General features: G+C 45.0%; 1 protein-coding gene and 1 long non-coding RNA gene across 5 annotated transcripts in view; both read left to right on the top strand.

Annotated features, from left to right (window-relative positions):
• The window catches only part of ZFYVE1 (zinc finger FYVE-type containing 1), a 63828-nt gene that overhangs the window by 29549 nt on the left and 20408 nt on the right, over positions 1-13871 (top strand). For all 4 annotated transcript variants that reach the window (XM_033187527.1, XM_033187530.1, XM_033187529.1 and 1 more), the window contains 2 exons: positions 4305-4809; positions 9265-9479. In XM_033187527.1, coding sequence (XP_033043418.1) covers positions 4305-4809; positions 9265-9479 — 720 coding nt within the window. The remainder of the gene's footprint in view (positions 1-4304; positions 4810-9264; positions 9480-13871) is intronic.
• On the top strand, positions 12177-13859 carry LOC117069381. The gene is made up of 2 exons (XR_004431526.1): positions 12177-13211; positions 13523-13859. It is a non-coding gene; the product is annotated as an uncharacterized LOC117069381 (long non-coding RNA).

The following is a 13871-nucleotide window of genomic DNA, read 5'->3' on the forward strand; positions in this document are numbered from 1 at the left end:
TCTTTAAACTGTTAGGAAGAGAATTATGGTAGATGAGGTTTGACCAATACGTTAACTTGGCTAAGTGCTGTGGCTCACGCCTGTAATCCCAGCACTTTGGGAGGCCAAGGCAGGTGGATCACCTGAGGTCAGGAGTTTGAGACCAGCCTGGCCAACAGAGTGAGACTCAGTCTCTACTAAAAATACCAAAATTAGCCAGGCGTGACAGCGCGTGCCTGTAATCGCAGCTACTCGGGAGTTTGAGGCGGGAGAATCACTTAAACCCAGGAGGTGGAGGTTGTAGTGAGCCAAGATCACGCCACTGCACTCCAGCCTGGGCCACAGAGCAAAAACTCTGTCTCAAAAAAAAAACCAAAACCAAAAACTGTATTGAGATGTAATCCACATACCATAAAATTCACCAGTTTAAAGTATATAATTCAGTATTTTTAGTATGTTCATAAAGTTGTACAATCCTTACCACTATCTAATTCTGGAATATTTTCATCTTTCCAAATAGAAACCCAGCTTTAGCAGTCTCTCCCTCCTCCCTCCTCCCTCTAGCCTCTAGCAACCACTAATCTGCTTGCTGTCTGTGAATCTGCCCGCTCTGGACGTTTCATATAAATGGAATCGTACACTATGTGGTCTTTTGTGTGTGGCTCCTTTCACTTACCATGTTTTCAAGGTTCATCTGTGTTGTAGCATGTATCAGCACTTCATTCTTTTTTGTTGTAGTTACCCCAGCAATGTCAAGCAAATATTGTTTGATAGCCAGCTACGTTCATTTCACAAAAACGTTTTCCCAACATTTCTACCTAAATGTTTTTAGGTAACAATGAAATTTATATTCTCTCTTTTTTTTTTTCCGAGACCGAAGTGTGCTTTGTCCCCCAGGCTGGAGTGCAGTGGTGCGATGTCAGCTCACCGCAACCTCTGCCTCCTGGGTTCAAGCGATTCTCATGCCTCAGCCTCCTGAGTAGCTGGGATTACAGGCATGTGCCACCATGCCTGGCTAATTTTGTATTTTTAGTAGAGACAGGGTTTCTCCATGTTGGTCAGGCTGGTCTCGAACTCCCAACCTCAGATGATCTGCCCGTCTCAGCCTCCCAAAGTGCTGGGATTACAGGCATAAGCCACCGCGCCTGAATGAAATTTGTATTGTTTCTACAGGGAAAATATTTGCACTTTAGCCTCTCCATATGATAATTGGGGGTGGGACATAGGTACAGAACTCTCACTTGTCCACGTTATAAGCACATTTGGAGGGCTGAATTATTAATAAATACTTTGGAAATATACAGAATATTACAAATTCTATAATTACAATTGTGAAAAGCATTTTAATGTCTTTAGACGAGATTGGGCGTGTTCAGGGTGGTATGGCCGTAGACAGTGTCTTTAGAATAAGAGAAATGTGACTGTATTTTGCATACTTTTCTCATTGTTTCAGTCTAAGGTTAGGTAAGTGAAAAATAAAAGACTACTGTGGATTTTAGGAAAATCTGCTATCGTAATAGTTTTTCTCCACTAAAAAGCTGATTGAAATGATTCAGGATACATTTTCCAATAAAATCTTTCAGATGTATGATTCCCTTCAAATTTGCTAGTCTTATCTATTTTCTGACCAATCCTAACAAGTCAATAGGGAAATAGTATAGTGAAAAGAAAAAAAAACAACCAATACTAGGTCAGTAGATATTACTTCAATACAATGAACATCATTTCGCAACAGCAGGAATATGCAGCCTTGCTGTAGCATTCAAAGCCCCCTCTGAAGTTTAAGAAAGATTTAGGAAGACTGTGAAAGGAGGAAGTGGCACAGTCATGACAGAAAACAATCAAGGCATAGATAGGAATTTCTGCCAAGTCAGGTCAAAGTAAGAACATAAGAAATGTCCCAAAGGTGAGAATAACCGACGCATATTGAAGTAAGGGGTGGAAGTGGCTCATTCCTTTTTATGACTGCATAGTAACTCAGTGTATGGATATACCACATTTTATCAGTTGATGGGTATTTGGGCTGTTTTCACTTCTTTGGCTGTTGTGAATAATGCTGCTGTGAACATTGATGTACTTAGAAGATTTGTGTGGACATGTGTGTTCAGTTCTCTTGATATAGCTAGGAGTGGACAAGCTGTTTTCCGGACTGGCTATGTGATTTTACATTCCCACCAGAAGTGCATGAACGTTGTGATTTCTGTACATCCTTGCCAATGCTTGTTGTCTTTTTTTTTAGAGACAGGGCTTCTGTCGTCTGTCACTCAGCCTGGAGTGCAGTGGTGCAATCATGGTTCACTGCAGCTTCAAACTCCTGAGCTCAAACGATCCTCTTGCTTTGGCCTCCTGAGTAGCTAGGACTGCAGGCGCATACCACCATGCCCAGCTAATTTTTAATTTTTTTTGTAGAGACAGAGGTCTCTCCATGTTGCCCAGGCTGGTCTCAAACTCCTGGCCTCAAGCTGTCCTCTCTTTTTTGCCTCCCAAAGTACTGGGATTATAGGCGTGAGCCACCATGCCCAGCCCCTTGTTGCCTTTTGGTCGTAGTCGTTCTGGTGGATATGCAGTGATAGCTCACTGTAGTTTTGATTTGCATTTCTCAGTGACTCAGGACTTGGAGCATCTTTTCAGATGCTTACTGGTTGCTTGCATATCTTTTTTTTTTTTTTTTTTTTTTTGAGACAGAGTCTCGCTCTGTCACCCAGGCTGGAGTGCAGTGGCCGGATCTCAGCTCACTGCAAGCTCCGCCTCCCGGGTTTACGCCATTCTCCTGCCTCAGCCTCCCGAGTAGCTGGGACTACAGGCGCCCGCCACCTCGCCCGGCTAGTTTTTTTGTATTTTTTAGTAGAGACGGGGTTTCACCGTGTTAGTCAGGATGGTCTCGATCTCCTGACCTCGTGATCCGCCCATCTCGGCCTCCCAAAGTGCTGGGATTACAGGCTTGAGCCACCGCGCCCGGCCACTTGCATATCTTTTGTGGAGAAATGTCTATTCAGATTCTTTGCCTACTTTTTAATTGGGTTGCTTATCTTCATTGTTGAGTTGTAAGATTTCTTTGTATGTTTGGAATACTAGTCTTATTAGATTTATTTTATTTTATGTTATGTTATTTTATTTTATGTTATTTTGTGTTATTTTATTTTATTTTATTTGTTTGAGACAGGTTCTTGTTCTGTCACCCAGGCTGGAGTGCAGTGGCACAATCTCAGCTCACTGCAGTCTGCCTCCTGGGTTCAAGCAATTCTCACGCCTCAGCCTCCCGTGTAGCTGGGATTTCAGGCACGTGCCACCACACCCGGATAATTTTTGTATTTTTAGTAGAGACTTTTATTTAGTTTCACCATGTTGACCAGGCTGGTATGGAACTCGTGACCTCAAGTGATCTGCCCGCCTGGGCCTCCCAAAGTGCTGGGATTACAGGCCTGAGCCACCTCACTTGGCCCCACCCCCCTTTCTTTTTTTTTTTTTTGAGGCAGGGTCTCATTCTGTTTCCCATGCTGGAGTGCAGTAGTGCTATCACAGCTCACTGCAGCCTCAAACTTCTGGGCTCGAGGGATCCTCCCTCCTCAGCCTCCCGTAAGTGCCACTGTTACATGCGTGAACCACCACACCTGGCCTTATCTGTTTTTTCTTTTGTTACTTGTGCTTGTGTTGTCCTATCTAAGAAGCTATAGCCTAATCCAAAGTCACAAAGGCTAATTACTTTGTTTTCCTCTAAGAGTTTTATGGTCTTAGCTCTTTTTTTTTGGTTTTGTTTTGTTTCTTTCTTTTCTTTTTTTCTTTTTTTTTTTGAGACGGAGTCTTGCTCTGTCGTCCGGGCTGGAGTGCAGTGGCCGGATCTCAGCTCACTGCAAGCTCCGCCTCCCGGGTTTACGCCATTCTCCTGCCTCAGCCTCCCGAGTAGCTGGGACTACAGGCGCCCGCCACCTCGCCTGGCTAGCTTTTTGTATTTTTTTAGTAGAGACGGGGTTTCACCGTGTTAGCCAGGATAGTCTCAAACTCCTGACCTCGTGATCCGCCCGTCTCGGCCTCCCAAAGTGCTGGGATTACAGGCTTGAGCCACCGCGCCCGGCCTTCTTTTTTTCTTTTTTCTTTTTATAGTTTTAGCTCTTTTCATGGCCACTAAGTTATTTCCCTGACTAAAGCTTCAGAGGTTCCTTTGAGCTGTTTGCTAAGGGTGGAGGTGGGAGCTATTACCCTGCAACTTCCTTTACTTGACAATTCAATCAAGTTCCTTGTCCCTGCAAAGCATTTATTCTTGTAGGTGTTTCTAGTGCTTTTACAGTTTCTATACTTCATAGTCTTTTTTTTTTTTTTTTTTGCAGGTAACAAATGAAGAGGACTTCATTAGAAAATTGGACTGCAAACCTGATCAGCATCTGAAAGTGGTTTCCATTTTTGGAAATACTGGCGATGGAAAGTCTCATACTCTCAACCACACTTTCTTTTATGGTCGTGAAGTCTTCAAGACCTCCCCTACCCAGGAGTCCTGCACTGTGGGAGTGTGGGCAGCCTATGACCCAGTTCACAAAGTAGCAGTGATCGATACGGAAGGGCTCCTAGGGGCCACCGTGAATCTAAGCCAGAGAACACGGCTGCTGCTTAAGGTCCTGGCCATCTCAGACCTTGTCATCTATCGAACTCATGCAGACCGGCTGCATAACGACCTCTTCAAATTCCTTGGGGATGCCTCAGAAGCTTATCTGAAGCACTTCACCAAGGAGCTCAAGGCTACCACTGCTCGCTGTGGCCTGGATGTCCCTTTATCCACCCTGGGCCCTGCAGTTATCATCTTTCATGAGACTATGCACACCCAACTACTGGGCTCTGGTGAGTGGATGGGGTACAGTGTCACAGCTCGACCTTTATGGGTACAAGGAGGTAGCTATTTGGGCTGCAATAGCAACTTATTGGTAGTGGACTGCCCAGAAGATTTCTGTCCAAAGAAGACATGGAAAGTGTTTGAAGGAGGATGGAGTGATCAAACATATCAAGCTGCTCATAGGTCAACTAGCATAAGGATTGAGAATTGCCAGTTGGCTTTGGCAATATATAAGTCCTTTCTGGATAAGACCTATTCGCTGAGATGGTGGGGGGTAAAAGCTTGATCAGAGTGGGATCAAGAGAAAATAGAACGAAGCCAGGTACAGTGGCAAGTGCCTGTAATTATAGCTACCTGGGAGGCTCATGTGGGAGAATCCCTTGAGCCCAAGAGTTAGAGGTCAGCCTGGGCAACATAGTGAGGCCTTGTCTCTAAAAAAAAATAATAAGATTAGGAGAAGAATTTCTGTGGTGAGTTTATTTGGCTCTTTGACAGCTATACAGCTCTTTTCTATAAAGCAAAGAAGAACAATGAAATTGTAGCTAGAGGCTGATGTGGGATTTCAAGGGATTTTTCTTTTTTAAAATTTAAGATATGAGGTATTGCAGATATTTATGTACTGATGAGAATGATTCATTAGAGAGGGAAGAATGTAGATGTAAGAGCAGAAACAGTTGGAGTGATGCATGAGTGGAAGGGTCAGCCTTAGGACCATGGACAGTTCATCCATAACACTGGGAAAGAAAGTAGAAGATATGGACATGGTCGCAGATAAGTAGATGGTATGGACATGGGAAGTGTGTGTGTGTAAGTTCTTATTTGTTTTCTTAGAGAAATAGGAAGCAAGATCGTCACCTGAGTGGTTGGAGGATGAGGGAAAGGTGCAATAACGGATTAGATGGGAGGGGAGCAGTAATTTTGGCCCCTGAAACAATTGCAGTCTTCACTTGTTCATTCAGTCATCAGAGTTTATTGAGTGCGTATGTCATGTGCTGAGCACTGAGGCACAGAGCAGAAAAAACACTTCTTGTCTTTGAAGAGTTCACAGTCTACTTGGGGCGACCACACAGTGTTCTGTTCTGTAGTAGATGTAGGTACGGAGCTGTGGGAGTCCGGAGCAGGGATGCTATACGTTATGGAATCTAGGAAAGAAGAGGCAACATTTGAGCTCTGAGATACTTGGCTAGATGGAGGAGGGGAAGAAGATGCTCTAGGAAGAGCAAACTCCTAGTAGCCTCAAGGAACAAGTTGTGTTCAGAGAACTGCAGGTAGCGCTGGGTGTGGTGGCTCACACATATAATCTCAGCACTTTGGGAGGCCAAGGCAGGAGGATCCCTTGAGCCTGAGAGGTTGAGGCTGCAGTGAGCTGTGATCGTGTTATTGCACTCCAGCCTGGGCAATAGTAAGACCCTGTCTCAAAAAAAGAAGGAAAGAAAAAAGAGACAAGGGAAGTAGTTCTGCAGTATGCTTCCAAAATTCCATTCTAACTCTCTTTGACGCATTCTCCATGTAGCATCCAGAGTGATCTTTTCAAAACCTTAATTTACACTTCAGGTCATGTAATACTCCTGCTTGCAACCTGTCATTGGCTTCGGACTACATCAAAATCCAAACTCCTAAATGTAGTGCCATCACTTTAACTCCTGCCTTTGTCTCTGACCTCCTGTAGTTACCCCTCTTCATTCTCCCCCTGCCCACTGAATGCAGCCCCTCCCCTGCCACCCCCACTGCCTTGTGTGAAGTATGGCTTGTGTGGGAGGGAATGATGGAGAGATTCAGGGATCAGATCATGGGTGGCCTTGACTCAGTTCTCAAGTATGGCAGAAGTCCATGAAGGATCTTAAGCAGAGAGTGAGAAGATCAGATCTATATTTTCAAAAGATTCTCTGGCAACCTATTGCAGCATGACTGAGGCAGGGGGACCGGTCAGCAGGATATCAAGTCAGTCAAGTGAGAAGTGGTTGGGATTCAGCCAGGGCGGTGGCAGTACGAGAGAACTGGACAGAGCAGGCCATAAAGGAGGTTGAATCTGAAGGACTGCACCAGTTGATTCTGGTGGTACCAATGACACATGCCCTGTAGAAAAGACAAGGCATGTAAACGTTCCCCATTGAAGGAGCAGATTAATTAGCAGGTGCCTCGAAGAAAAGGAGAGGAGGTGAGAAATGCTGACTTTCAGCTGCCTCCTGTGATCAATACTTTTATGCCACTTCGGATTTTTACAGTGTTGGTGAGGGGAACATTTAATTGCCAGTTCAGGATTTTGAAATAACCAGCCCCTTAAAAGGTATTCTATTTTAGGCTGAGCGTGATGACTCATGCCTGTAATCCCAGCACTTTGGGACGTTGAGGCGGGAGGATCACTTGAGCCCAGGAGTTAGAGACTAGCCTGGGCAAAATAGCGAGACCCTGACTCTACAAAAAATTTAAAAGTTAGCCAGATGCAGTGGTACATACCTGTGGTCCCAGCTCTTTGGGAGGCCGAGGCAGGCGGCTCACCTGAGGATCACAGTTTGAGACCAGCCTGGCCAACATGGTGAAACCCCGTCTCTACTAAAAATACAAAAATTAGCCAAGCGTATGGTGGTGGGCACCTGTAATCCCAGCTACTCAGGAGGCTGAGGCAGGAGAATCGCTTGAACCCTGGAGGTGGAGGTTGCAGTGAGCCGAGATTGCACCACTGCACTCCATCCAGCCTGGGCAACAGAGTGAGACTTTGTCTCAAAAAGTAAGTAAGTAAGTAAGTAAAAAAATAGATAAAAAGGAAATTAAAAAGTCCTTTCAACCTTTATCATCAAAACATTTATTGAATCCATCTGCACTATGGCTGCCCGAGTTTCTGGACACATGATGAGAGTGTGGACAAGCAAATACCCTTATACATTGGTCATTTGCCCAGAGCTTCCTCACAAAAGATCAGCATTTCCAAATTACAGAGAATTGTAAAAGTTCCTCAGTAAGGTGATTAGTTAAGTATATCCACAGGATCAAAGACTGTATTGCTGCTTTTCAGTGTATTGTGACAAGGACAGGTACTTACAGTATGTTATTAAGTGAGAAAAGAGCAAATCGCATATATATGTTGCTAAGTCTGTAGGGAAAATGTCTGAAAGGGCCAACGTTGAGCTGTGGTTACTTTCGGGAAGTAGGTGAGAGCAGAGGACATAATTTCTTTCCTTTTATGCTTTGGCACATCTAGATTTTTCCCACAAGGAATGGGTTTTTGGGAAAAAAGACTCCTCCTTGAAGTATAATGTGTGTATAGAACAGTGCACATCATATCAAGAGTATCATGTGATGAGTTTTCACTGCCTGAATGCCCCTGCGTACTCAACGCTAGACCTTGGGACACCAGCCCTCATAGAAGCCCTCCTCACGCCCTTTACCAGGAAAGGGTAACCTGAGTTCTGACAGCATAGATTAGTTCTGCCTGATTATGTACTTCATATATATTGAGTCAGAGTATCTTTTTTTTTTTTTTTTGGGACGCAGTCTCGCTCTATCACCCAAGCTGGAGTGCAGTGGTGCTATCCCAGCTCACTGCAACCTCTGCCTCCCGGATTCAAGCAATTCTTCTGCCTCAGCCTCCTGAGTAGCTGGGATTACAGGTGTGCCCCACCAGGCCTGACTAATTTTTGTATTTTTAGTAGAGATGGGGTTTCACCACGTTGGCCAGGCTGGTCTCTCAAACTCCCGACCTCAGGTGATCCACCCACTTCAGCTTCCCAAAGTGCTGGGATTACAGGTGTGAACCAGTGCACCCACCCGTATCTTACTTTTTTTTGAGACGGAGTCTCCCTTTGTCGCCAGGCTGGAAGTGCAGTGACATGATCTTGGCTCACTGCAACCTCCACCTTCCAGGTTCAAGCGATTCTTCTGCCTCAGCCTCCCGAATAGCTGGATTACAGGGGCCTGCCACCGCTCGGCTAACTTTTGTATTTTTTAGTAGAGATGGGGTTTCACCATGTTGTCCAGGATGGTCTCCATCTCTTGACTGCGTACTCCACCCGCCTCGGCCTCCCAAAGTGTTGGGATTACAGGCATGAGCCACCTCGCCCGGCCGTGTATCTTACTTTTATAATGAAAGATTTTGTTGTTGTTGTTTGAGACAGAGTTTCACTCTTGTCTCCCAGGCTGGAGTGCAGTGGTACGATTTCGGCTCACTGCAACCTCTGCCTCCTGGTGGAGGAGAATTATTTTTCAAGTGATTCTCCTGCCTCAGCCTCCGGACTAGCTGGGATTACAGGCACGTGGCACCACGCCTGGCTAATTTTTTTGTATTAGTAGAAACAGGGTTTCACCATGTTGGCCAGGCTGAACTCCTGACCTCAGGTGATCCGCCCACCTTGACCTCCCAAAGTGCTGGGGTTACAGGCGTGGGTCACTGTGCCTGGCCTACTTTTCTTTTTTTTTTTTTTTAAATGTCTCTCACTACCCATGTGCCTATGTTTCTGCTTGTGTAGATCACCCCTCAGAGGTGCCAGAGAAGCTCATCCAGGACCGGTTCCGGAAGCTGGGCCGCTTCCCTGAAGCCTTTAGTTCCATTCACTACAAGGGAACCAGGACTTACAACCCTCCCACGGACTTTTCTGGGCTTCGGCGTGCTTTGGAGCAGCTACTAGAAAATAACACCACCCGCTCTCCCCGGCACCCGGGAGTCATCTTCAAAGCCCTGAAGGTCAGTTGGCTTGTGCCCCAAGGGCTTCTCATTGGGGTGCCAGTGGGTGGCAAGAACACTCAGTTTGTCAGCTTTTGTGGTGCTGGTGATTGGAAATCTGGGTGGAAAGAGGTTATAAGAAGCGGAAGCACATGAATGGAGTCTGCACCTGTCAGATGCTTTCATCTTGCCAGGAGTGCAAATATGGGGAAGTCATGAGTGATAATAAAAAAAAGTGCCTGGTCCTCAGCTAGGAGAAAAACCAGGCTCTTAGAGAATAGGAGGAAGCACTCATTTCTGGCTGGTGTGGCTCAGCCCTGGCGAGTTGGTGTCATGTTGAGTCTCGCTTAATCTGGACAGCCGGCTGGGCGCGGTGGCTCAAGCCTGTAATCCCAGCACTTTGGGAGGCCGAGACGGGTGGATCGCGAGGTCAGGAGATCGAGACCATCCTGGTTAACACGGTGAAACCCCGTCTCTACTAAAAAATACAAAAAACTAGCCGGGCGAGGTGGTGGGCGCCTGTACTCCCAGCTACTCGGGAGGCTGAGGCAGGAGAATGGCGTGAACCCGGGAGGTGGAGCTTGCAGTGAGCTGAGATCTGGCCACAGTACTCCAGCCTGGGCGACAGAGCGAGACTCCGCCTCAAAAAAAAAAAAAAAAAAAATCTGGACAGCCTTTATGCTTTTCTTAATGGTGACTCACTGTTTTTTTCATATCTAAATTAATTTATTCATAGAGGAAACTTTTTGTTATCATTAAAAGTGGAAAACTAGTATCACAGGTAGAATTTTTTTTTTTTTTGTTCCGGGGGCGTTTAGGAGCAGAGGTTTAATAGGCAAAAGACAGAGAAAGAACAGCAGGTCTCACGAGAGAGAGACCGGCACCTGAATGGGACTTCCCCCCAGAAGTAGAAAATTACCAAAACAAAACACAAAAATAGATACACAATAACACTACCATTTATTATATACCAAAGTTCAGAGTACTCTATATGGATTAGTTCCCTTCATCCTTACACCAACTCCCTGAGTTAAGTACTGTTAACATCCTCATTTGCAGATGAGGAAACGGAGGCACCAAGAGATGAAGTAATTGGTTATACACAGTTACTGAGTGACAGCAGGCCTAAACCCTGGCCAGTTTATGCTAGAGCTCCTTCTCATAACCATGAAGGCTGTACTGCCTCTCAGCAAATAAAATTGCATGTTATTCCTTAGCTAGAGACTATTAAGCATGGAAGGTTCTCAGACTGGGGCCTGTTTTTTCTTTCTTTAAGAGGGAGATTTACGGCCAGGCACGGTGGCTCACGCCTGTAATTCCAGCACTTTGGGAGGCCGAGGCGGGTGGGTCACTTGAAGTCAAGCGTTTGAGATCAGCCTGGCCAACATGGTGAAACCCCCTTTCTACTAAAAATACAAAAAAATTAGCGGGGCATGGTGGCGCACTCCTGTAATCCTAGCTACTAGGGAGGTTGAGGCAGGAGAATTGCTTTAACCCGGGAGGCGGAGATTGCAGCGAGCCAAGATCACCCTACTGCACTCCAGCCTGGGAGACAGAGCGAGATGCTGTCTTAAAACAAAAAAACAAAAAAACAAAAAAAAAAAAAAGAGGGAGATTTGGCCTCTTAGAGAGAGGTGGAGATTAAATGAAAGCATACTTAAGAAACAAAGTACTTGTTATATAGTAAAAATGTTCAGTGAATGTTAATTGTGAGTAATATTAAGGAAAAACTATGGAAAATGATTAATTTGAATAATTCATGAAATACATACATTTCCAATTAGAATTTGAAGTTCAAGTGCACTTAGTTGTATTGGCTAATAATGTCCTTGTAGTGGCTCAAAGGCAGTCAAAGTGGAAGATTACACTTACGTAATGCAAACATTCTGAAAAGACGCTGAATCAGGCAAAGGGCTGTAAATCTGATCACTGTGCATTAAAAGGCAAATAGGCCAGAGGCTGGATTATAGCAGCTCCTTTGCTCTTCTGGAAGCTAACCCAGATTAATGTTTAAATAAGACCATCAGGGACACTGAGCGCTGTAAACTGTAATTAGTGCTCAGATATTTTTTTCCCCTCAGGAGTCTTGGATGTCCTACCTCAGGCCAATTTATTACCAGCTTTGAGAAAAATAGTTACACTGTATTCTTCCAAGGTGGTAAGATTCACCAAGCTTTCTGTGATTAAAATGAACCTGGTCTGTCCAGTGAAGTGGCTCATGCCTGTCATCCTTCCCAGCACTTAGAGAGGCGAAGGCAGGCAGATCACATGAGGCCAGGAGTTCGAGGCCAGCCTGGCTAACATGGTGAAACCTGTGTCTATTAAAAATACAAAAATTAGCCGGGCGTGGTGGCGGATGCTTGTAATCCTAGCTACTAGGTAGGCTGAGGCAGGAGAATCGCTTGAACCTGGGAGGCGGAGGTTGCAGTGAGCTGAGATGGCGCCACTGTACTCTAGCCCAGGCAACAGACCAAGACTCTGTCTCAAAAAAAAAAAAAAAGAAAAAAAGAAAAAACGCTGGGCGTGGTGGCTCATGCTTGTAATCTCAGCACTTTGGGGGGTGGATGGATCACTTGAGGTTGGGAGTTCGAGACCAGCCTGACCAACATGGAGCAACCATGTCTCTACTAAAAATGCAAAACTAGCTGGGCTTGGTGGCGCATGCCTGTAATCCCAGCTGCTTGGGAGGCTGAGGCAGGAGAATCGCTTGAACTTGAGAGGCGGAGGTTGCGGTGAGCAGAGATCTCACCATTGTACTCCAGCCTGGGCAACAAGAGTGAAACTCCGTCTCAAAACAAAAAAAGAACCTGGTCAGCTGGAATTCTGATGATTCCCAGTAACTGGCATCCCCCAAATTTTACCGAGATCTGACATTTTCTATTCTCTGAGTTGTAGAGGCTGTGCTGTACTGAGCTGTGGGACTGACTGCTTTTGTCTATGGGAAGGAGTCATTTGTTTAAGCTTGCGATTTGGGTTCTCCCCAGAGAATTGTGCAGTTGTTGCAGTTTACCCAAATCTTTGAAAAAATTGGTTTTGTACTTTCTTATTTTTAACATCCTTTAAATTAAAAATGCTTAATTCTCTGGTTATCACTCTAATAGCCACCTTTAAGGTCTGCCTTAGGCAAATTGACCAAGTAGAGTTTTATTGTTGTTAAAATAGACTCTAAAGTTTTCATAGTTCACATCAGTGTATAATATAAATGGCTATGTTTTCTTCTCCACTTACTTTTATTTTGTTTTACGCTGTTGTATTAATTTTTGTATTAGTAGCCTGAGTCCTTTTGAGATAGAAGAGTTGGGGTGGGTATAAACAGATAAATGATACATGCCAGAATAATTTGTTTGGCTTCTTGAATCTACCGTTTTTTTCTTTTTTCTTTCTTTTTTTTTTTTGAGACAGGGTCTCGCTCTGTCGCCCAGGCTGGAGTGCAGTGGTGTGATCACAGCTCACTGCACTCCAGCCTCTCACAGCCACTGCACCAGGCCCCAAGAGCTTTTAACTCCATGCTATATTCCTTCCCAATAGTTATTTCACTTCTAAAGAGGTCAGAGGATGTGACCATTTTAAAAGGTTCCTGATACATACTGTCAGTTATATTTAAGTATTTGGTTATTTTAATTAAAAAAGAGACATCATTTAAAAAATTATAAAAGCAATGCATGTTCATGATAAACAATTCAAGTACTGCAGAATTTATGAGACTTAAGTCCCCTTTCCTTCCCCTACCTCCCCCCTCCTCAGTCTGTAGAGGTAACTCTTTTTTTTTTTTTTTTTTTGAGACGGAGTCTTGCTCTGCCACCCAGGCTGGAGTGCAGTGGCCGGCTCTCAGCTCACTGCAAGCTCCGCCTCCCGGGTTCACGCCATTCTCCTGTCTCAGCCTCCCGAGTAGCTGGGACTACAGGCGCCCGCCTCGTCGCCCGGCTAGTTTTTTGTATTTTTAGTAGAGACGGGGTTTCACCGTATTAGCCAGGATGGTCTCGATCTCCTGACCTCGTGATCCGCCCGTCTCGGCCTCCCAAAGTGCTGGGATTACAGGCTTGAGCCACCGCGCCCGGCCAGAGGTAACTCTTAATACTTCTCATATAAGTGTCTAGAAATTTTCATTGCTGTGTAACCACATGCATGAGTATATGTTTATAACGTATGTTTTTCTTCCTGAATAAATGGGATCATAGTAAAGTTAAATCCTTTTCTCCTGCCCAGTATCCTTTTCTAACTCTGCAGATAACCATTATTAGTAGTTTATTATATATGCTTATAGAAATTGCAAATGCTGGCTGGGTGCTGAGGCTCACACCTGTAATCCCAGCACTTTGGGCGGCTGAGACAGGCAGATCATGAGGTCAGGAGTTCAAGAGCAGCCTGGCCAACATAGGGAAACCCCGTCTCTACTAAAAATACGAAAATTAG

Source organism: Trachypithecus francoisi, unplaced genomic scaffold, assembly GCF_009764315.1.
Source record: "Trachypithecus francoisi isolate TF-2019V2 unplaced genomic scaffold, Tfra_2.0 Lachesis_group3, whole genome shotgun sequence".
Lineage (NCBI taxonomy): Eukaryota > Metazoa > Chordata > Mammalia > Primates > Cercopithecidae > Trachypithecus > Trachypithecus francoisi.